The sequence below is a fragment of the Pseudophryne corroboree genome, chromosome 10 (genome assembly GCF_028390025.1).
Source record: "Pseudophryne corroboree isolate aPseCor3 chromosome 10, aPseCor3.hap2, whole genome shotgun sequence".
Taxonomy (NCBI): domain Eukaryota; kingdom Metazoa; phylum Chordata; class Amphibia; order Anura; family Myobatrachidae; genus Pseudophryne; species Pseudophryne corroboree.
This window is the reverse complement of record NC_086453.1, coordinates 376,379,858-376,401,103: the sequence shown is the minus strand read 5'-3', so window position 1 is coordinate 376,401,103 and position 21,246 is coordinate 376,379,858. Positions and strand designations below refer to the sequence as shown.

At 48.1% G+C, this 21,246-nt stretch overlaps 1 protein-coding gene across 1 annotated transcript in view; it reads left to right on the top strand.

Moving 5' to 3' along the window:
• Positions 1-21,246, top strand: part of NCAPD3 (non-SMC condensin II complex subunit D3) — a 91,327-nt gene that overhangs the window by 48,235 nt on the left and 21,846 nt on the right. The window contains exons 19-20 of the mRNA XM_063943789.1: positions 5,169-5,284; positions 11,413-11,520. Of these exons, the coding sequence (XP_063799859.1) occupies positions 5,169-5,284; positions 11,413-11,520 (224 nt within the window). The remainder of the gene's footprint in view (positions 1-5,168; positions 5,285-11,412; positions 11,521-21,246) is intronic.

The following is a 21,246-nucleotide window of genomic DNA, read 5'->3' as shown; positions in this document are numbered from 1 at the left end:
CAGGGGGCGGAGCTTCCTCAGAGCGGGACCAGCAGCTTCCTTAGCGCCATTTCCTGCACTCACAGTGCTGCTGGACTGCCAGCTCCTCCGAGGGGTGTAGTTAAGGGGGAGAGCCCACTGTGGGACCCTTGTATTAGGCTCCTCATGCACTATGCACTAAATTATCTTATCCTAGCAGTACAATTATTAGTTTCAGGCTCTGTGCTGGTTCCTCCTCTCCGAGTCTCTCCACACATTCTGGGCTGGGCAGGCTTTCTTCTACCCTGTGTATGTGTGTGAATGTAAATGTCCTTCTGTCAGCATGGTGAAAAGAACGGTGTGCTCTGTTTGTCACACCAGGTTTTCCCCCTCCCCTACTGATACTCTCATGTGTGAACAATGCAGCCAGCCCTCACAAGGTAGTGGGGCTTCAGGGGGTGAATTGCAGGACCCTCCTTGGCTCAGTTCAATTAAAACTATGATGGCTGACATGTCAAATGAATTAACTACTGCCAGACAAGAAAGACAGCATTTACAACAGTCTATGGCTACTCTGACAAAAGACAGGGCAGACGTGTTTCTCCTCTCTCTAATCCATTACCCCCAAAAAGGGGGTTGCCGGATATCCTCTCTGAATCCGAGGGGGAGGTACCAGAGGTGGACGAGGTGGAGGAGCTGGAATCTAATACTGAGTTAGATGATTTCTCTACTGCACAAGGAGTAGAATCGCTTATAATTGCAATAACAGATGTACTCAATAATTCCTGGTACTGTATCTGATGTGCAGCAATCCTTTTTCTCTGCACAGAAAAAGGTACAGGTCACATTTCCTGACTCAAAGGAACTGGATGACCTTTTCAGGGAGCCATGGGTTTCTCCTGATAAGAAATTCCAAGTGTCAAAAAAATGGATGGCTGTCTTTCCATTTGCTCAGGAAGGGTGTAAAGTGTGGGAAACTCCCCCGGCGGTGGATGCCTCAGTTTCACGCCTGTCTAAAAAGTTAGTTCTGCCTGTTCCAGGGGCTACAGCCTTAAAGGAACCTGCAGATAGGAAACTAGAAGCAACTTTAAAATCTATTTATGTTGCAGCGGGGGCATCCCAAAAGCCTTTTATTGCAGGATGTTGGGTGACACACGCCATACACACTTGGACTGGTAACATTCAGGAGGGCCTCACAGGGAATAAGTCCCTGGCCGACTTGGTGATGCTGGTCCAGCATATTCAGGATTCTACCCGCTTTCTCTGTGATGTCAAAGGAATCTGAGTTATTAATGCCTGTACCTCTACCATAGCGGTCTCTGCTTGCAGAGCGTTGTGGTTACGCCAGTGGGTGGCGGACGCTGAGTGGAAGCCTTACCCTTCACAGGTGATTGGCTGTTTGGAGGTGAATTGGATACCTGGATTTCTAAGGCGACCGCTGGAAAATCCACGTACCACCCCTTTGCTGCTCCGCCAGCTAGGTGCTCTTACACTGAACCTTCTCTGCGGTCCTTTCAGACCGCGCGCTTTAAGGGAAAAGCCTGAGGTGCCTCAAATGCGGCACGAGGATCCAGAGGTAAGTCACGCAAACCTGCTACCACAGGATCTCAGGACCAGAGCGTCCGCTCTGGCTCCTCAAAATCCTCAGCATGACGGTGTCCCTCTGCTCCAGCGGTATCTCAGGGTGGGATCTCGTCTGAGATTCTTCAGCTCCATTTGGAACAGCTCCTCCCAGTATGCCTGGGTAAAAGACCTGATCTCCCAGGGCTACAAACTGGAGTTCGACAATTCTCCGCCTCAAAGGTTTTTCATATCGGCTTTACCGGCCCCAGAAACCATGTGCCTCACCCTACAGGAGGCTATTCAAAAGTTAGTCCAGACCCAGGTCATTGTTCCTGTGCCACTTCAGCAATGGGGCGAAGGATACCATTTCAGCCTTTTTGTGGTACCAAAACCGGATGGTTCAGTGAGGCCCATTTTGAACCTCAAATCATTAAACCGATATCTACGGGTTTTCCGGTTCAAAATGGAGTCTCTGAGAGCTGTGATCTCAGGTCTGGAGGAGGGGGGAGTTCTTGGTCTCTCTGGACATAAAGGATGCCTACCTCCATGTCCCAATATGGCCGCCTCATCAGGCATTCTTCAGGTTTGCTCTGATGGAGGAACACTATCAGTTCCAGGCGCTGCCCTTCGGCTTATCCACAGCCCCAAGGGTTTTCACGAAGGTGATGGCAGAGATGATGTTACAACTCAGGATTCACGGGGTGAACATTGTCCCCTACCTGGACGATCTGCTTTTTTAAAAGCAAGGTCAAAGGAACTCCTGCTGGACAGCATCTTCCGCACGACATCCCTGTTGTCACGCCACGGTTGGACTTCTGAACTTCAAGAAATCCCACCTGGAGCCAACCCAACACCTCCAGTTCCTGGGGATGATCCTGGACACATTGGCTCAAAAAGTCTTCCTTCCTGCAGACAAGGCAAAAGCACTTCAGGAGTTGGTTCGAGCGGTTCTACAACCAACCAGGGTCTCTCAATTCATCTTTGCACCCGTCTGTTGGGAAAGATGGTGGCCTCCTTCCAGGGCATTCCATTTGGCAGATTCCATGCACAGACTTTCCAACTGGATCTCCTGAAGATGTGGTCGAGTTCACATCTGCAGATGCACCAGGTCATACGTCTGTCACCACAGGCCAGGATTTCTCTTCTGTGGTGGTTACAGCCCCCCAACCTATTGGCGGGGAGGAGCTTCGGGATCCAGTGTTAGATTCTCGTGAACACGAACGCCAGCCTTCGGGGCTGGGGTGCTGTTACCCAAGGGGCACAGTTCTGTGGCAGATGATCGTGACTCGAGGCCTGCATTCCAATAAACATACTGAAACTCATAGCAATATACAATGCTCTGCTGCAGGGGGCTCATCTGCTCCGGGGTCAAGCCATTCAAGTTCAGTCAGACAATGCCACGGCAGTGGCATGCGTCAATCGACAAGGAGGAACAAAGAGCAGGGCCTGCATGCGGGAGGGATCCAAGATACTCCTTTGGGTCGAAAGGAATGCAAAAGCGGTGTCTGCCATTTTCATTCCCGGAGTGGACAACAGGAGGCAGACTTCCTCATTTGTCACGAACTCCACCCAGGAGGGAGGGGTCTCCGTCCCCAGGTGTTCCGGATGACAACAGAACTGTGGCGACATCCGCAGATTGATCTGATGGCCTCTCAACTCAACAACAAGCTTCCGTGCTATTGTTACAGGATGAGGGACCCTCTGGCAGCGGCAGTGGACGCGTTGACAACACCGTGGGCTTACCAGCTAGTGTACCGGTTTCCTCCAATTCCATTGCTCCCCAGGATTCTAAAAATAATTAGAAGAGAGGGAGTACAGGCAATTCTCATTGCCCCCGACTGGCCTCGAAGGGTTTGGTACACAGATCTTCTGGCCATGGCAATAGAAGACCCCTGGACCCTACCACTATGGGAGGATCTTCTTAAGCAAGGGCCGTTCGTCTACCCGGACTTACGGCGGCTTCATTTGACGGCATGGCGGTTGAGCGGAACACTCTAGCTAAGAAGGTTATTCCAGAAAAAGTAATTACCACCATGGTTCAAGCCAGGAAGGCTGTCACGTCGAAGCATTACCACCATATCTGGAAATGATACGTCTCCTGGTGTGAAGGACGAGGGTGTCCGGCTGCGGATTTCAACCTGGGGCGGTTTCTGTGCTTCCTACAGGCTGGTGTGGATATGGGCCTATGGTTGGGCTCCATAAAGGTTCAGATCTCGTCCTTGTCCATCTTCTTCCAGAAGAAATTGGCTGCTTTACCTAAGGTACAGACGGTCCTGCAGGGTGTCCTTCACATTCAACCTCCCTTTGTGCCGCCCACGGCTCCTTGGAATCTCAATGTGGTTCTGAAATTTCTACAGTCCTCTTGGTTTGAGTCTCTGATGTCGGTGGTGGACAAGTACCTCATGTGGAAGACTGTTAAGCTCTTGGCCTTGGCTTCCGCTAGGCGTGTTTCAGAACTGGGTGCTTTGTCCTGCAGGGGTCCCTACCTGTTCTTTCATGTGGACAGAGCAGAGCTCAGGACTCGTCAGCAGTTCCTGCCAAAGGTGGTCTCTGCGTTCCACCTGAATCAGCCTATTGTGGTTCTGGCGGCTTCGGCCACTTCCTGTCTTCCCGAGTCCTTGGATGTGGTGTGAGCCCTGAAGAGGACTTCTGCTGTCCGGAAATCGGATTCCCTCTTTGTGCTGTATGATGCTCACAAAAAGGGTCGTCCTGCTTCAAAGCAGTCTATTGCCTGTCTGTGGGTTCTTCAGGGCGGCTGCCCGTGGCGTCTTGGCCTTGCAACTGTGCAGGACCGCTACCTGGTCAGGGACAAAGAAGTTTGTCAAGTTCTACAGATTTGATACCCTGGCTACGGAGGATGTCCAGTTTGGACATACGGTGTTGCAGGCGTCTCAGCATGTTCCCACCCGTTCTGGGAGCTTTGGGGCGTCCCCATCGTAATAATTGTCCCCAGTATCCCTTATGGATGATGGAGAAAAGAGGATTTTAATTACCTACCGGTAAATAATTTTCTCGTAATTCATAAGGGATACTGGGCGCTCGCCTCTGTGCTTCACCTTTCCTGCAAGTTAATGTTTTTATGTGAAGTTGTTATCAGCTGTTACTGTTTTCTTGTTTCACTAGTGGTTGCTAGTTTGTGTGTTGCGGTGTGCTGGTTTGTTAATCTCACCACTTGTGTATCGTCATGTTTCCTCCTCAAGTATGTCCTTCATCGGGCACAGTTTTCCAAGACTGAGCTGTGTGGGAGGGCATAGAGGGGAGGAGCCAGCACACCCAGTGAAGAAATTTAAAGTGCACCGGCTCCTTTGGACCCTGTCTATACCCATCGTAATAAGTGTCCTTAGTATCCCTTATGGACTACGAGAAAAGGATTTACCGGTAGGTAAAGTCCTCTCTTTGTATTCCATTATACATAAGAAGTATGATTTGCAAAATGGAGAGAACATCTGAGCTCTTTCTCACTCTTCATGTATTATTCTTATTAGCAATAGTGGTACATTTCATTGTCATTTAAAATGTACCTCTCATGTAGCACTGCGGAGGCAGCCATTTTGAGCACCGTAAAAAATATTCCTCACATTGCGGCCTATCGATGGTGCAATACACAAAATGGCTGCTTACGCTGTCCACTCCTCTCACCTTCACAGATCACGTAAAGTCTTGGCTGAAAGAGTTTAAGTCTCCACCTGAGATAATAAGCCCTGCAATAGAGACCTTGCAGAAGCTGTGCTATGCTCACCTGGAGTCACCCGAGGGGGTGCAGGTAACCCACACTGATGTCAGACGTTATGTGCTATTTCCAGACAGGTAGTCACAGTAGTGGAGCACTGGTAGTAAAGGAGGAGGAAAAGTAATAGCAGTGGAGGAGATATTGTAGTAATAGTAGTAGTGGAGGAGTAATAAAGTAGAACAAGCAGTAGTAGAGGAGGAGGAGAAGTAGTAACAGTAGTTGTAATAGTAACATTAGTAAAGGAGGAGTAGGAGTAATAATAGTAGCGAAGGAGGAGTAATGGTATGAGTAGCATTAGTGGAGGAGTATTAGTAATAGGAGTAGAGAAGGAGGTGTAGGAGTAGTTTAGTAGTGAAGGAGGAGTAGGAGTGATAGTAATAGTGAAGGAAGAGGAGCAGTAGAGATGGAGAAGTGTGAAAAGGGGAGGAAGAGTGATAAGAAGTACAGAAGGAGTAGTAGTAGTGAAGGAAGAGGCGCAGTAGGGGTGCAGTAGTAATAGAAGTACAGAAGAGGGAGTAGTGAAAGAGGAGCATTACTAGTAGAAGAGGAGCAGTAGGGGTGGAGTAGTAGTGAAAGGGGAGTAGTAATAGTGAGGGAAGAGGAGCAGTAGGGGTGGAGTAGTAGTGAAAGGGGAGTAGTAGTGAAGGAAGAGGAGCAGTAGGGGTGAAGTGGAGGAGGAGTGTTTAGTAGTAGTGAAAGAGTAGCATTGCTAGTAGAAGAGTAGTAGTGAAAGGGGAGGAGGAGTGATGATCGTAGTGAATAAGTAGTAATAGTGATGGAAGAGGAGCAGTAGGGGTGGAGTAGTAATAGAAGTACAGAAGAGGGAGTAGTGAAAGAGGAGCATTACTAGTAGAAGAGGAGCAGTAGGGGTGGAGTAGTAGTGAAGGAAGAGGAGCAGTAGGGGTGGAGGAGGAGTGTTTAGTAGTAGTGAAAGAGTAGCATTACTAGTAGAAGAGTAGTAGTAGTAGTAGTAGTGAAAGGGGAGGAGGAGTGATAGTAGTAGTAAAAGAGTAGCATTACTAGTAGAAGAGTACTAGTAGGGAAAGGGGAGGAGGAGTGAAAGAGTAGCATTGCTAGTAGAAGAGTAGTAGTGAAAGGGGAGGAGTGATGATAGTAGTGAATAAGTAGTAATAGTGATGGAAGAGGAGCAGTAGGGGTGGAGTAGTAGTAATAGTGATGGAAGAGGAGCAGTAGGGGTGGAGTAGTAGTAATAGTGATGGAAGAGGAGTAGTAGGGGTGGAGTAGTAGTGAAAGGAGAGGAGGAGTGATAGTAGTAGTGAAAGAGTAGCATTACTAGTAGAAGAGTAGTAGTGAAAGGGGAGGAGGAGTGATAGTGAATGAGTAGTAGTAATAGTGATGGAAGAGGAGCAGTAGGGGTGAAGTAGTGAAGGGGAGGAGTGATGGTAATAGTGATGGAAGATAAGCAGTAGGGGTGGAGTAGTAGTGAAAGGGGAGGAGTGATAGTAGTAGTGAATGAGAAGTAGTAATAGTGATGGAAGAGTAGCATTACTAGTAGAAGAGTAGTAGTGAAAGGGGAGGAGGAGTGATAGTAGTAGTGAATGAGTAGTAGTAATAGTGATGGAAGAGGAGCAGTAGTGGTGGGGTAGTAGTAATAGGGATGGAAGAGGAGCAGTAGAGGTGGAGAAGTAGTGAAAGGGGGAGTAGTAGTAGTAGTAATAGTGATGGAAAAGCAGTAGGGGTGGAGTAGTAGTGAAGAGGAGGAGTGGTGGTAGTAGTAGTGAATGAGTAGTAATAGTGAAGGAAGAGGAGCAGTAGGGGTGGAGTAGTAGTGAATGAGTAGAAGTAATAGTGATGGTAGAGATGCAGTAGGGGTGGAGTAGTAGTAATAGTGATGGAAGAGGATCAGTAGGGGTGGAGTAGTAGTGAAGGGGAGGAGGAGTGGTGGTAGTAGTAGTGAAGGAAGAGGAGCTGTAGGGGTGGAGTAGTAGTGAAGTGGAGGAGGAGTGATAGTAGTGAATGAGTAGTAGTAATAGTGAAGGAAGAGGAACAGTAGGGGTGGAGTGGTGGTGGTAGTAGTAGTAGTAGTGAATGAGTAGTAGTAATAGTGATTGGAAGAGGAGCAGTAGGGGTGGAGGAGGAGTGATGTTAGTAGTGAATGAGTAGTAGTAATAGTGATGGAAGAGGAGCAGTAGGGGTGGAGTAGTAGTAATAGTGATGGAAGAGGAGCAGTAGGGGTGGAGGAGTGAATGAGCAATAGTGAAAAAAGAGGAGCAGTAGGGGTGGAGTAGTAATAGTGATGGTAGAGGAACAGTAGGGGTGGAGTAGTAGTGAATGAGTAATAGTGAAGGAAGAGGAGCAGTAGGGGTGAAGTAGTAGTAGTTATAGTGATGGAAGAGGAGCTGTAGGTGTGGAGTAGTAGTAATAGTGATGGAAGAGGAACAGTACGGGTGGAGTAGTAGTGAAGTGGAGAAGGCGTGATGATAATAGTGAATAAGTAGTAGTAAAAGTGATGGAAGAGGAGCAGTAGGGGTGGAGTAGTAGTGAAGGGGAGGAGTGAAAGTAGTGAAAGAGTAGCATTACTAGTAGAAGAGTAGTAGTGAAAGGGGAGGAGGAGTGGAGGTAGTATTGTATGAGTAGTAGTAATAGTGATGGAAGAGGAGCAGTAGGGGTGGAGTAGTAGTAGTAAATGAGTAGTAGTAGTAATACTGATGGAAAAGCAGTAGGGGTGGAGTAGTAGTGAAGGGGAGGAGGAGGAGTGGTGGTAGTAGTGAATGAGAAGTAATAGTGAAGGAAGAGGAGTAGTAGTGAATTAGTAGTGGTGGAGGAGGAGTGATATTAGTAGTAGTAATAGTGATTGAAGAGGAGCAGTAGGGGGTGGAGTAATAGTAGTGAATGAGTAGTAGTAATAGTGAAGGGAGAGGAGCAGTAGGGGTGGAGTAGTAGTGAAGGGGAGGAGGAGTGATAGTAGTAGTGAAAGAGTAGCATACCTAGTAGAAGAGTAGTAGTGAAAGGGGAGGAGAAGTGGTAGTAATATTGTATGAGTAGTAGTAATAGTGATGGAAGAGGAGCAGTAGGGGTGGAGTAGTAGTGAAAGGGGAGGAGGGGTGGAGTAGTAGTGAATGAGTAGCAGTAGTGAAGTGGAGGAGTGATAGTAGTAGTGAATGAGTAGTAGTAATAGTGAAGGAAGAGCAGTAGGGGTGGAGTATTAGTAGTAGTGAATGAGTAGTAGTAATAGTGATGGAAGAGGAGCAGTATGGGTGGAGTAGTAGTAGTGAATGAGCAATAGTGAAAAAAGAGGAGCAGTAGGGGTGGAGTAATAGTGATGGTAGAGGAACAGTAGGTGTGGAGTAGTGAATGAGTAGTAGTAATAGTGATGGAAGAGCAGCAGTAGGGGTGGATTGGCACTAGTAGTGAATGAGTAATAGTGATGGAAGAGGAGCAGTAGGGGTGGAATAGTAGTGAAGGGGAGGAGGAGTGATAGTAGTGAAAGAGTCGTAGTAGTAGAGATGGAAGAGGAGCAGTAGGGGTGGAGTATTAGTAGTGAATGAGCAATAGTGAAGGAAGAGGAGCAGTAGGGGTGGAGTAGTGAATGAGCAATAGTGAAGGAAGAGAAGCAGTAGGGGTGGAGCAGTAGAAGTAGTAATAGTGAAGGAAGAGGAGCAGTAGTGGTGGAGTAGTAGTAGTGAATGAGTAATAGTGATGGAAGAGGAGCAGTAGGGGTGGAATAGTAGTGAAGGGGAGGAGCAGTGATAGTAGTGAAAGAGTCGTAGTAGTAGAGATGGAAGAGGAGCAGTAGGGGTGGAGTATTAGTAGTGAATGAGCAATAGTGAAGGAAGAGGAGCAGTAGGGGTGGAGTAGTGAATGAGCAATAGTGAAGGAAGAGAAGCAGTAGGGGTGGAGCAGTAGAAGTAGTAATAGTGAAGGAAGAGGAGCAGTAGTGGTGGAGTAGTAGTAGTGAATGAGTAATAGTGATGGAAGAGGAGCAGTAGGTGTGGAGTAGTAGTAGTAGTAGTGAATAAGTAATAGTGAAGGAAGAGAAGCAGTAGGGGTGGAGTAGTAGAAGTAGTAATAATGAAGGAAGAGGAGCAGTAGGGGTGGAGTAGTAGTAGTAGTGAATGAGTAATAGTGATGGAAGAGGAGCAGTAGGTGTGGAGTAGTAGTGAATGAGTAGTAGTAAAAGTGTAGGAAGAGGAGCAGTACGGGTGTAGTAGTGAAGGGGAGGAAGAGTGGTAGTAGTGAAGGAAGAGGAGCAGTACGGGTGGAGTAGTAGTGAAGGAAGAGGAGCAGTAGGGGTGGAATAGTAGTAGTAGTAGTGATTGGAAGAGGAGCAGTAGGGGTGGAGGAGTGATGTCAGTAGTGAATGAGTAGTAGTAATAGTGATGGAAGAGGAGCAGTAGGGGTGGGGTATTAGTAGTGAATGAGCAATAGTGAAGGAAGTAGAGCAGTAGGGGTGGAGTAGTGAATGAGCAATAGTGAAGGAAGAGAAGCAGTAGGGGTGGAGTAGTAGTAGTAATAGTGTAGGAAGAGGAGCAGTAAGGGTGGAGTAGTAGTGATGGGGAGGAGGAGGAGTGGTAGTAGTAGTGAAGGGGAGGAGGAGTGGTAGTAGTGAAGGAAGAGGAGCAGTAGGGGTGGAGGAGTAATAGTGAATGAGTAATAGTGAAGGAAGAGGAGCGGTAGGGGTGGAGTAGTAGTGAAGGGGAGGAGGAGTGGTGGTAGTGAAGGAAGAGGAGCGGTAGGGGTGGAGTAGTAGTGAAGGGAAGGAGGAGTGGTGGTAGTGAAGGAAGAGGAGCAGTAGTAGTAGTAGTAGTAGTAGTAGTAGTGAATAAGTAATAGTGAAGGAAGAGAAGCAGTAGGGGTGGAGTAGTAGAAGTAGTAATAATGAAGGAAGAGGAGCAGTAGGGGTGGAGTAGTAGTAGTAGTGAATGAGTAATAGTGATGGAAGAGGAGCAGTAGGTGTGGAGTAGTAGTGAATGAGTAGTAGTAAAAGTGTAGGAAGAGGAGCAGTAAGGGTGTAGTAGTGAAGGGGAGGAAGAGTGGTAGTAGTGAAGGAAGAGGAGCAGTACGGGTGGAGTAGTAGTGAAGGAAGAGGAGCAGTAGGGGTGGAATAGTAGTAGTAGTAGTGAATGAGTAGTAGTAATAGTGATTGGAAGAGGAGCAGTAGGGGTGGAGGAGTGATGTCAGTAGTGAATGAGTAGTAGTAATAGTGATGGAAGAGGAGCAGTAGGGGTGGGGTATTAGTAGTGAATGAGCAATAGTGAAGGAAGTAGAGCAGTAGGGGTGGAGTAGTGAATGAGCAATAGTGAAGGAAGAGAAGCAGTAGGGGTGGAGTAGTAGTAGTAATAGTGTAGGAAGAGGAGCAGTAAGGGTGGAGTAGTAGTGATGGGGAAGAGGAGGAGTGGTAGTAGTAGTGAAGGGGAGGAGGAGTGGTAGTAGTGAAGGAAGAGGAGCAGTAGGGGTGGAGGAGTAATAGTGAAGGAAGAGGAGCGGTAGGGGTGGAGTAGTAGTGAAGGGGAGGAGGAGTGGTGGTAGTGAAGGAAGAGGAGCGGTAGGGGTGGAGTAGTAGTGAAGGGAAGGAGGAGTGGTGGTAGTGAAGGAAGAGGAGCAGTAGGGGTGGAGTAGTAGTGGGGGAGGAGTGATAGTAGTAGTAATAGTGAAGGAAGAGGAGCAGTAGGAGTGGTAGTATTAATAGTGATGGACGAGGAGCAGTAGGTGTGTAGTAGTAGTAGTGAATGAGTAGTAGTAATAGTGTAGGAAGAGGAGCAGTAAGGGTGGAGTAGTAGTGAAGGGGAGGAGGAGTGGTAGTAGCAGTGAAGGGGAGGAGGAGTGGTAGTAGTGAAGGAAGAGGAGCAGTAGGGGTGGAGTAGCAGTGAAGGGGAGGAGGAGTGGTAGTAGTGAAGCAAGAGGAGCAGTAGGGGTGGAGTAGCAGTGAAGGGGAGGAGGAGTGGTAGTAGTGAAGGAAGAGGAGCAGTAGGGGTGGAGTAGCAGGGGAGGAGGAGTGGTAGTAGTAGTGAAGGAAGAGGACCAGTAGAGATCTAGTAGTGACAGGACAGAAGTACAGTACTAGGGGTATAGAAGCGCGAGTAGTGATAGAAGTAGAGAATGACCTTTCCTGCTGCGTCACGGCCTGTCTGTATGTGTTATGCTCCAGTGAGAACCTCCTTGTGGCTCTATGACGGACTGTCCTCTCCCTTCTCCTGTAGGAGCTGCTGAATGAGGTGTGCAGTGACCTGGTGTCGGCCAGTGAAGCGCACATTTCCTCCATGGTGATGTCCGACTCGCGGGATGCGCACTTTGATCAGGAACTGATGGTCAGTGTGGTCTCTTTGCTGTGCATGTAGTAGGTTTCTTACGTCTGTGCTGTATTGCTAGAGCAGGAAATACCACCCCACATAGGAGTACCCCCAGTTTCTCTGACGTCCTAGTGGATGCTGGGAACTCCGTAAGGACCATGGGGAATAGCGGCTCCGCAGGAGACTGGGCACAAAAGTAAAAGCTTTAGGACTACCTGGTGTGCACTGGCTCCTCCCCCTATGACCCTCCTCCAAGCCTTAGTTAGATTTTTGTGCCCGGCCGAGAAGGGTGCACACTAGTGAAAAGTTTAAGTTTTTAGGTTTTTTATTTTCAGTGAGACCTGCTGGCAACAGGCTCACTGCTTCGAGGGACTAAGGGGAGAAGAAACGAACTCACCTGCGTGCAGAGTGGATTGGGCTTCTTAGGCTACTGGACACCATTAGCTCCAGAGGGACCGAACACAGGCCCAGCCTCGGAGCTCGGTCCCGGAGCCGCGCCGCCGGCCCCCTTACAGAGCCAGAAGCAATAAAAGGTCCGGAAAAATCGGCGGCAGAAGACATCAGTCTTCAACAAGGTAGCGCACAGCACTGCAGCTGTGCGCCATTGTTACTCAGGCACACTTCACACTCCGGTCACTGAGGGTGCAGGGCGCTAGGGGGGGGGCGCCCTGAGCAGCAATGTAAAACACCTTGGCTGGCATAAATACACCACATATAACCCCCAGGGCTATATGGGTGTATTTTAACCCCTGCCAGAATTACCAAAAAAGCGAAAGAAAAGGCCGCCGAGAAGGGGGCGGAGCCTATCTCCTCAGCACACGGGCGCCATTTTCCATCTCAGCTCCGCTGGAAGGACGTCTCCCTGACTCTCTCCTGCAGTCCTGCACTACAGAAAAGGGTAAAAAAAGAGAGGGGGGGCACTAATTTGGCGCAGTTTTATATAAACAGCAGCTATATAAGGAAAAGCACACTTGATAGTGGTATTCCTGTATATATATAGCGCTCTGGTGTGTGCTGGCATACTCTCCCTCTGTCTCCCCAAAGGGCTAGTGGGGTCCTGTCCTCTATCAGAGCATTCCCTGTGTGTGTGCGGTGTGTCGGTACGATTGTGTCGACATGTTTGAGGAGGAAAATGAGATGGAAGCGGAGCAATTGCCTATTATACAGTTGTCACCCCCTGGGGAGTCGACACCTGAGTGGATGAGCTTGTGGAAGGAACTGCGTGACAGTGTCAGCTCCTTACGACAGACAGTTGACGACATGAGACAGCCGGCAAATCAGCTTGTGCCTGTCCAGGGGTCTCAAACGCCATCAGTGGCTTTAAAACGCCCGTTACCTCAAATGGCAGACACAGACATGGATACTGACTCCAGTGTCGATGATGAGGAGACAAACGTGACTTCCACTAGGGCCACACGTTACATGATTGAAGCAATGAAAAATGTATTGCATATATCTGATAATACAAGTACCACTAAGAAGGGTATTATGTTTGGTGAGAAAAAACTGCCTGTAGTTTTTCCTGTATCCGAGGAATTAAATGAAGTGTGTGATGAGGCGTGGGTTTCCCCTGATAAAAAAAACTGATAATTCCTAAAAGGTTATTGGCATCGTACCCTTTCCCGCCAGAGGATAGGGCACGTTGGGAAACACCCCCAAGGGTGGATAAAGCGCTCACACGCTTGTCTAAACAGGTAGCACTACCCTCTCCTGATACGGCCGCCCTTAAGGAACCTGCCGATAGAAAGCTGGAGAATATCCTAAAATGTATATACTCTCACACGGGTGTTATACTGCGACCAGCAATAGCCTCAGCCTGGATGTGCAGTGCGGGCCTGGCGTGGTCGGATTCCCTGACCTGAAAATATCGATACCCTTGATAGGGACAGTATATTATTGACTGTAGAGCATTTGAAGGATGCATTTCTATATATGCGTGATGCACAGAGGGATATTTGCCTACTGGCATCAAGAGTTAGCGCGCTGTCCATTTCTGCAAGAAGAGGTTTATGGACGCGGTAGTGGTCAGGTGATGCGGATTCTAAAAGGCACATGGAAGTATTGCCTTTTAAGGGGGAGGAGTTATTTGGGGTAGGTCTATCAGACCTGGTAGCCACAGCAACTGCTGGAAAATCCACATTTTTACCCCAGGTAGCTTCTTAACCTAAGAAGACGCCATACTATCAGGCGCAGTCCTTTCGGCCCCATAAGGGCAAGCGGGCAAAAGGCGCCTCATTTCTGCCCCGTGGCAGAGGGAGAGGAAAAAGGCTGCAACAAACAGCCAGTTCCCAGGAACAAAAGCCCTCTCCCGCCTCCGCAAAGTCCTCAGCATGACGCTGGGGCTTTACAAGCGGACTCAGGCACGGTGGGGGCCCGTCTCAAGAAGTTCAGTGCGCAGTGGGCCCACTCGCAAGTGGACCCCTGGATCCTTCAGGTGGTATCTCAGGGGTACAAATTGGAATTCGAGACGTCTCCCCCTCGCCGTTTTCTAAAGTCTGCTTTACCAACGCCTCCCTCAGACAGGGAGGCAGTATTGGAAGCCATTCACAAGCTGTATTCCCAGCAGGTGATAATCAAGGTACCCCTCCTACAACAGGGAAAGGGGTACTATTCCACACTATTTGTGGTACCGAAGCCGGACGGCTCGGTAAGACCAATTTTAAACCTAAAATCCTTGAACACTTACATACAAAGGTTCAAATTCAAGATGGAGTCACTCAGAGCAGTGATTGCAAACCTGGAAGAAGGGGACTATATGGTGTCTCTGGACATCAAAGATGCTTACCTACACGTCCCAATTTACCCTTCTCACCAAGGGTACCTCAGGTTTGTGGTACAGAACTGTCACTATCAGTTTCAGACGCTGCCGTTTGGATTGTCCACGGCACCCCGGGTCTTTACCAAGGTAATGGCCGAAATGATGATACTCCTTCGAAGGAAGGGAGTTTTAGTTATCCCTTACTTGGACGATCTCCTGATAAGGGCAAGATCCAGGGAACAGTTGGAAGTCGGGGTAGCACTATCTCAGATAGTGCTGCGCCAGCACGGTTGGATTCTCAATTTTCCAAAATCGCAGCTGATCCCGACGACACGACTTCTATTCCTAGGGATGATCCTGGACACAGTCCAGAAAAAGGTGTTTCTCCCGGAGGAGAAAGCCAGGGAGTTATCCGAACTAGTCAGAAAGCTCCTAAAACCAGGCCAAGTCTCAGTGCATCAATGCACAAGGGTTCTGGGAAAAATGGTGGCTTCTTACGAAGCAATCCCATTTGGCAGATTCCACGCAAGAACCTTCCAGTGGGATCTGCTAGACAAATGGTCCGACCCGGATCTTCAGATGCATCAACGGATAATCTCGTCTCCAAGGACAAGAGTGTCTCTCCTGTGGTGGTTGCAGAGTGCTCATCTTCTAGAGGGCCGCAGATTCGGCATTCAGGACTGGGTCCTGGTAACCACGGATGCCAGCCTGAGAGGCTGGGGAGCAGTCACACAGGGAAGAAATTTCCAGGGCTTGTGGTCAAGCCTGGAGACATCACTTCACATAAATATCCTGGAGCTAAGAGCCATCTACAATGCTCTGAGCCTAGCAAGACCTCTGCTTCAAGGTCAGCCGGTGCTGATCCAGTCGGACAACATCACGGCAGTCGCCCACGTAAACAGACAGGGCGGCACAAGAAGCAGGAGGGCAATGGCAGAAGTTGCAAGGATTCTTCGCTGGGCAGAAAATCATGTGATAGCACTGTCAGCAGTGTTCATTCCGGGAGTGGACAACTGGGAAGCAGACTTCCTCAGCAGGCACGACCTCCACCCGGGGGAGTGGGGACTTCACCCAGAAGTCTTCCACATGATTGTGAACCGTTGGGAAAAACCAAAGGTGGACATGATGGCGTCCCGCCTCAACAAAAAACTAGACAGGTATTGCGCCAGGTCAAGGGACCCTCAGGCAATAGCTGTGGACGAGCCATGGGTGTACCAGTCAGTGTATGTGTTCCCTCCTCTGCCTCTCATACCCAAGGTACTGAGGATCATAAGAAGGAGAGGAGTAAGGACTATACTCGTGGCTCCGGATTGGCCAAGAAGGACTTGGTACCCGGAACTTCAAGAGATGCTCACAGAGGACCCGTGGCCTCTGCCTCTAAGAAAGGACCTGCTCCAGCAGGGACCCTGTCTCTTCCAAGACTTACCGCGGCTGCGTTTGACGGCATGGCGGTTGAACGCCGGATCCTGAAGGAAAAAGGCATTCCGGATGAAGTCATCCCTACCCTGATCAAAGCCAGGAAGGATGTAACTGTACAACATTATCACCGTATTTGGCGTAAATATGTTGCGTGGTGTGAGGCCAGGAAGGCCCGTACAGAGGAATTTCAACTGGGTCGTTTCCTGCATTTCCTGCAAACAGGACTGTCTATGGGCCTAAAATTAGGGTCCATTAAGGTTCAAATTTCGGCCCTGTCGATTTTCTTCCAAAAAGAACTGGCTTCAGTTCCTGAAGTACAGACGTTTGTCAAGGGGGTACTGCATATACAACCTCCTTTTGTGCCTCCAGTGGCACCTTGGGATCTCAATGTAGTTTTGGGATTCCTAAAATCACATTGGTTTGAACCACTTTCCACTGTGGACTTAAAATATCTCACATGGAAGGTGGTAATGCTGTTAGCCCTGGCTTCAGCCAGGCGTGTCTCAGAATTGGCGGCTTTATCCTATAAAAGCCCTTACCTAATTTTTCATACGGACAGGGCAGAATTGAGGACTCGTCCTCAATTTCTCCCTAAGGTGGTTTCAGCATTTCACTTGAACCAGCCTATTGTGGTGCCTGCGGCTACTAGGGACTTGGAGGACTCCAAGTTGCTGGACGTAGTCAGGGCCCTGAAAATATATGTTTCCAGGACGGCTGGAGTCAGAAAATCTGACTCGCTGTTTATCCTGTATGCACCCAACAAGCTGGGTGCTCCTGCTTCTAAGCAGACGATTGCTCGTTGGATTTGTAGTACAATTCAGCTTGCACATTCTGTGGCAGGCCTGCCACAGCCAAAATCTGTAAAAGCCCGAGGGGTCTCGGCTTTACAACTTTGCCGAGCAGCTACTTGGTCAGGGGCAAACACGTTTGCTAAATTCTACAAATTTGATACCCTGGCTGAGGAGGACCTGGAGTTCTCTCATTCGGTGCTGCAGAGTCATCCGCACTCTCCCGCCCGTTTGGGAGCTTTGGTATAATCCCCATGGTCCTTACGGAGTTCCCAGCATCCACTAGGACGTCAGAGAAAATAAGAATTTACTTACCTTTAATTCTATTTCTCGTAGTCCGTAGTGGATGCTGGGCGCCCACCCAAGTGCGGATTGTCTGCAATACTTGTACATAGTTATTGTTACAAAAATCGGGTTATTATTGTTGTGAGCCATCTTTTCAGAGGCTCCTCTGTTATCATGCTGTTAACTGGGTTCAGATCACAAGTTATATGGTGTGATTGGTGTGGCTGGTATGAGTCTTACCCGGGATTCAAAATCCTTCCTTATTGTGTACGTTCGTCCGGGCACAGTATCCTAACTGAGGCTTGGAGGAGGGTCATAGGGGGAGGAGCCAGTGCACACCAGGTAGTCCTAAAGCTTTTACTTTTGTGCCCAGTCTCCTGCGGAGCCGCTATTCCCCATGGTCCTTACGGAGTTCCCAGCATCCACTACGGACTACGAGAAATAGAATTATCGGTAAGTAAATTCTTATTTCTCTTTCATCCATCTGGGGGACGCTGCGCCATTACTTGTGGGTTAGAGGTGTGTGGTTGTGGAGTTTGGCACAGAACTATTAAAACCTGACTCCTCCCCCCTCTAACCCCTCCCATCTCCTTCCTGCCTAGCCAGTACCTCAGTTTTTGTTTTGTGCCTGTGGAGTACAGACACAGATTTTTTTTCTCTGAAGATTTTAGTTAGGTTTTTTTCTTATTTTATGATTTGAGTGCCTAGTCCCTGTATACAGGTGACAGGTACTACTAGAGTGGGGTTAGATAGAAGTCCCACTCTATAATCTGCCGCTGGAGGTCACCATACTTCGGTCACTGGGGCTGGATTCCTATTTCTAAGAAGTCGGCAGTGAGAAGGTACAGGATAGACACAATCTGTCTCTGACAGTATTGGTCTATCCTTCCCTATATCTTTCTATATTTTTCATATAGATATATATATTTGATTTTATTTTTATTACTTGAGTGTCCCCCCTCCATCCCTCCCCCCCCAACCTCCCGCACAAGCATTTATTTATTTCTGCTACAGGGGGGGTCACCTCTGAGTAGCCCGGGAGAGTGGTGAGTCACTCCCTGGGGGTTAACTAGATGCTGCCGAACAGAGCCGCTGTAAGTAGCGGCGCGCGGGAGCCACTACCGATCGAGCCGCTGTACATAGCGGCGTGCGGGAGCCACTGTTAGAACAACAGATGCTGTAGGTAACGGCACCCGGGAGCCGCTTCCCGAAGAGACACGCTGTATGTAGCGGTGCGCGGGAGCCGCTACCCGAACACAGAATCTGCAGACTTCCGGTTATAGCGCGCCTATGCTGAGCTACCCGGCGCTTACTTGCTTCAAAGAAGGGATTCCCGCCCTGCACTACCTCACACACTCTGATCCACGGGCGCCATTTTCTCCAGAGGCAGTACGGGGGACGCGGTGCAGCACACAGCACACAACTTGGAAAATGTTTCAGTACTACTCACCCTGTTTATTCTTTGTATAGTATATAGTATACTTTGGGGGCATTGTGTTATTCTATACAGAGATCTGTGGTATAGAGGGACCTGGGTTCAATCCTAGTGTCACCTAGAGGATTTCTATTAAAGTTAACAGTACAGGTTGAGTATCCCATATCCAAATATCCGAAATACGGAATATTACGAAATACGGACTTTTTGAGCGAGAGTGAGATAGTGAAACTTTTGTTTTTTTGATGGCTCAATGTACACAAACTTTGTTTAATACACACAGTTATTAAAAATATTGTATTAAATGACCTTCAGACTGTGTATAAGGTGTATATGAAACATAAATGAATTGTGTGAATGTAGACACACTTTGTTTAATGCACAAAGTTATAAAAAATATTGGCTAAAATTACCTTCAGGCTGTGTGTATAAGGTGTATATGAAACATAAATGCATTCTGTGTTTAGACTTAGGTCCCATCGCCATGATATCTCATTATAGTATGCAATTATTCCAAAATACGGAAAAATCCGATATCCAAAATACCTCTGGTCCCAAGCATTTTGGATAAGGGATACTCAACCTGTATTTGTTTCAATATAAATTACACAGTATGCTTCACAATACTGTCCACTACTCTACTGTGTTTATAGTTCTTTGGTAGTGCATTTGTTTAAAAAAAAAAAAAAAAGAGATCTACAAGGGGGAAGACACCCTCGGGGGTTTAAATTGCCTGCGTACAATGTGAACGGACATGTTCTGGTGCATCTGGGGTGGTCCAACAGGGAAGTTCTGCGGACCTGTCTCTGTGGACTCAAAAAATATGGGCACATGTATTACTAATTTAACTCAATCCCTAAACAAGTTTATAAACTCTGCCGGCAGTTTTTCTGATACAACACGGCCACAACCGTTGCCCGCTATAACTTTATGGGGGAGGAGTTGGAGTCATTTCCATGGGAAAATGGGGACGTAGACCCAGAGTGGGACGAAGTTTCGGTCTGGGAAAGTGATTGGTCTAATAGCTCAGGTGTTAGAGTGCTGATAGACACCATCCGTCAGACTATTACTAACAGGGATATTTTAAAGGAGCCCTAACTTAAGCCGGTTTCTCGTTCCCAAGTCCCTCAGAAGTTAAAATTTCTATATTCTTTTACAGAAAACAGCCCCAAAGGTAGACGCTTCCATTTCCCATTTAGCAGGAGCTACGGCTATTCCTTCGGTACAGTCGGTGACATTGAAAGATCCTACAGATAGGACGATGGCAGCAATGCCTAAATCTATTTTCTTCATCACGATTCTAGCTGGCGCTTGGATCCTCAGGGCCGCGGATGACTGACTAACACAGGTCATATCTGGAATGCAGTCTGACGATCCATCAGAAGACATTCAATTAGCAGAACAAATTTCGGCTTACTTATGTGGGTGAGACCTTGATTGATTCTACTACGCGGCGCTCCCGTATTTCTGCCTTGACAGTGTCAGCAAGACGGTCTCTTTGGCTTCGGGTTTGGAATGCCGATTGTGACTCCAAACAGACCTTGGCGGCGGTACCCTTTGAAGGTGAGTTCTCTTTGGGTCGGAATCAAAGAAGATTATTTCAGCTACTACAGAAGGGCAGGAGCCCCTTTCTTCTGGCGGTTCCTCCGAAACCGAATACTACAAGGGATCATTCCTTTCATGTACAGGACAGCGGTAGTTCCATTCCTTTCGTGCTGTCTCCACATATCCATGAAAAGAGTTTCAGAGGTGGAAGTAAACCTACCGACAGACCTACTGCATGACGCCGGAGGGAGCAGTGACGGTTGGGACTCGGTTACTACAGTTCAACGAAGGGTGGCTCCTGTCGAAACCAGATAGGTGGGTGACGAAGGTCATATCCAAAGGATATACGTTAGATCTCGAGGAACCAGTCCCATATCGTGTGTTCTTCTCTTCTCTTCCAAACGGTCCCTCCAGATGTCGAGCTTTTCATCATGCAACAGCCACTCTTCTACGAAATGAAGTAAAATTTTTCTAGTTCCCACTCCGCAGAGAGGTCGGGGATTGTACTCGTGGACAAACTAGACTGTTAGTTTCAACAAAAGCTCAGAATGGACTCCATCCACTCGATTATCATCGCCATGGAACCAGGGGGATATTTGGCTTCATTAAACATAAGACGCCTATCTGCTTGTTCCTATTGATACTCTTCCCTTTGGCTTATCCACGGCTTCTCCGGTATTCACAAAGATCATGGACCATGCGGTGGCAGTGTCAGGAAGTCAACATTACTCTGTATTTGGATGATCTGTTACTCAGGATACCGTCAGAGTTGATTCTTCAACAGAACTTGCGTTTCACAATAGAGACTCTACAGCCATTCGGTTCAATAATAAATTGTCCAAAAGTCGTCTTAGCTTCCTTCTCAGAAAATAATTTTCTGGGACTCTTATTCGATACCAACAACCAGAAAGTATTTCTTCCTCAGTCAGGACATACAGTCCCGAATTTGAACACTGCGGCATTTACAGGTGGTTTCGGTTCTCCGATACATGCAGGTGTTAGACGAGATGGTGGCAACCTTCGAGGCAGTTCCATATACCAGGTTCATGCTCGACTCCTTCAGGCGCAGATTCTCATCCGTTGGACTCGTACAGGAACTTATCTCCACTTACAGCTGTTCCGCTTGTCGGTACAGACTTGTCAGTTGCTTTGCTGGTGGCTTTACAGCTCCAATTTAACAAAAGTTCAGTTCACATTTTGGCCTTGGGTGATGGTCACTACTGATGTCAACCTCATAGGTTAGAGTACGGCTTTTCAGACTCTTCAATTTCAGGGGTTCTGGGTCAGTCAAAGAGTAGAAGTTGCAGATCAACATCTTGGAGTTGAGGACAATCCGGTAGACACTACTGCAGATTCAAACCAGAGTACAGGGTCATCCAGTGCGGATTCAGTCCGACACCACCACGGCAGTTACTTACATAAACAAGCAAGGAGACACTCGAAGCTGATCTGCCTTGACACGATCAGATTCTCCTATGGTCGGAACATTGGGTTCCGGCCAGACCCGCGATTCA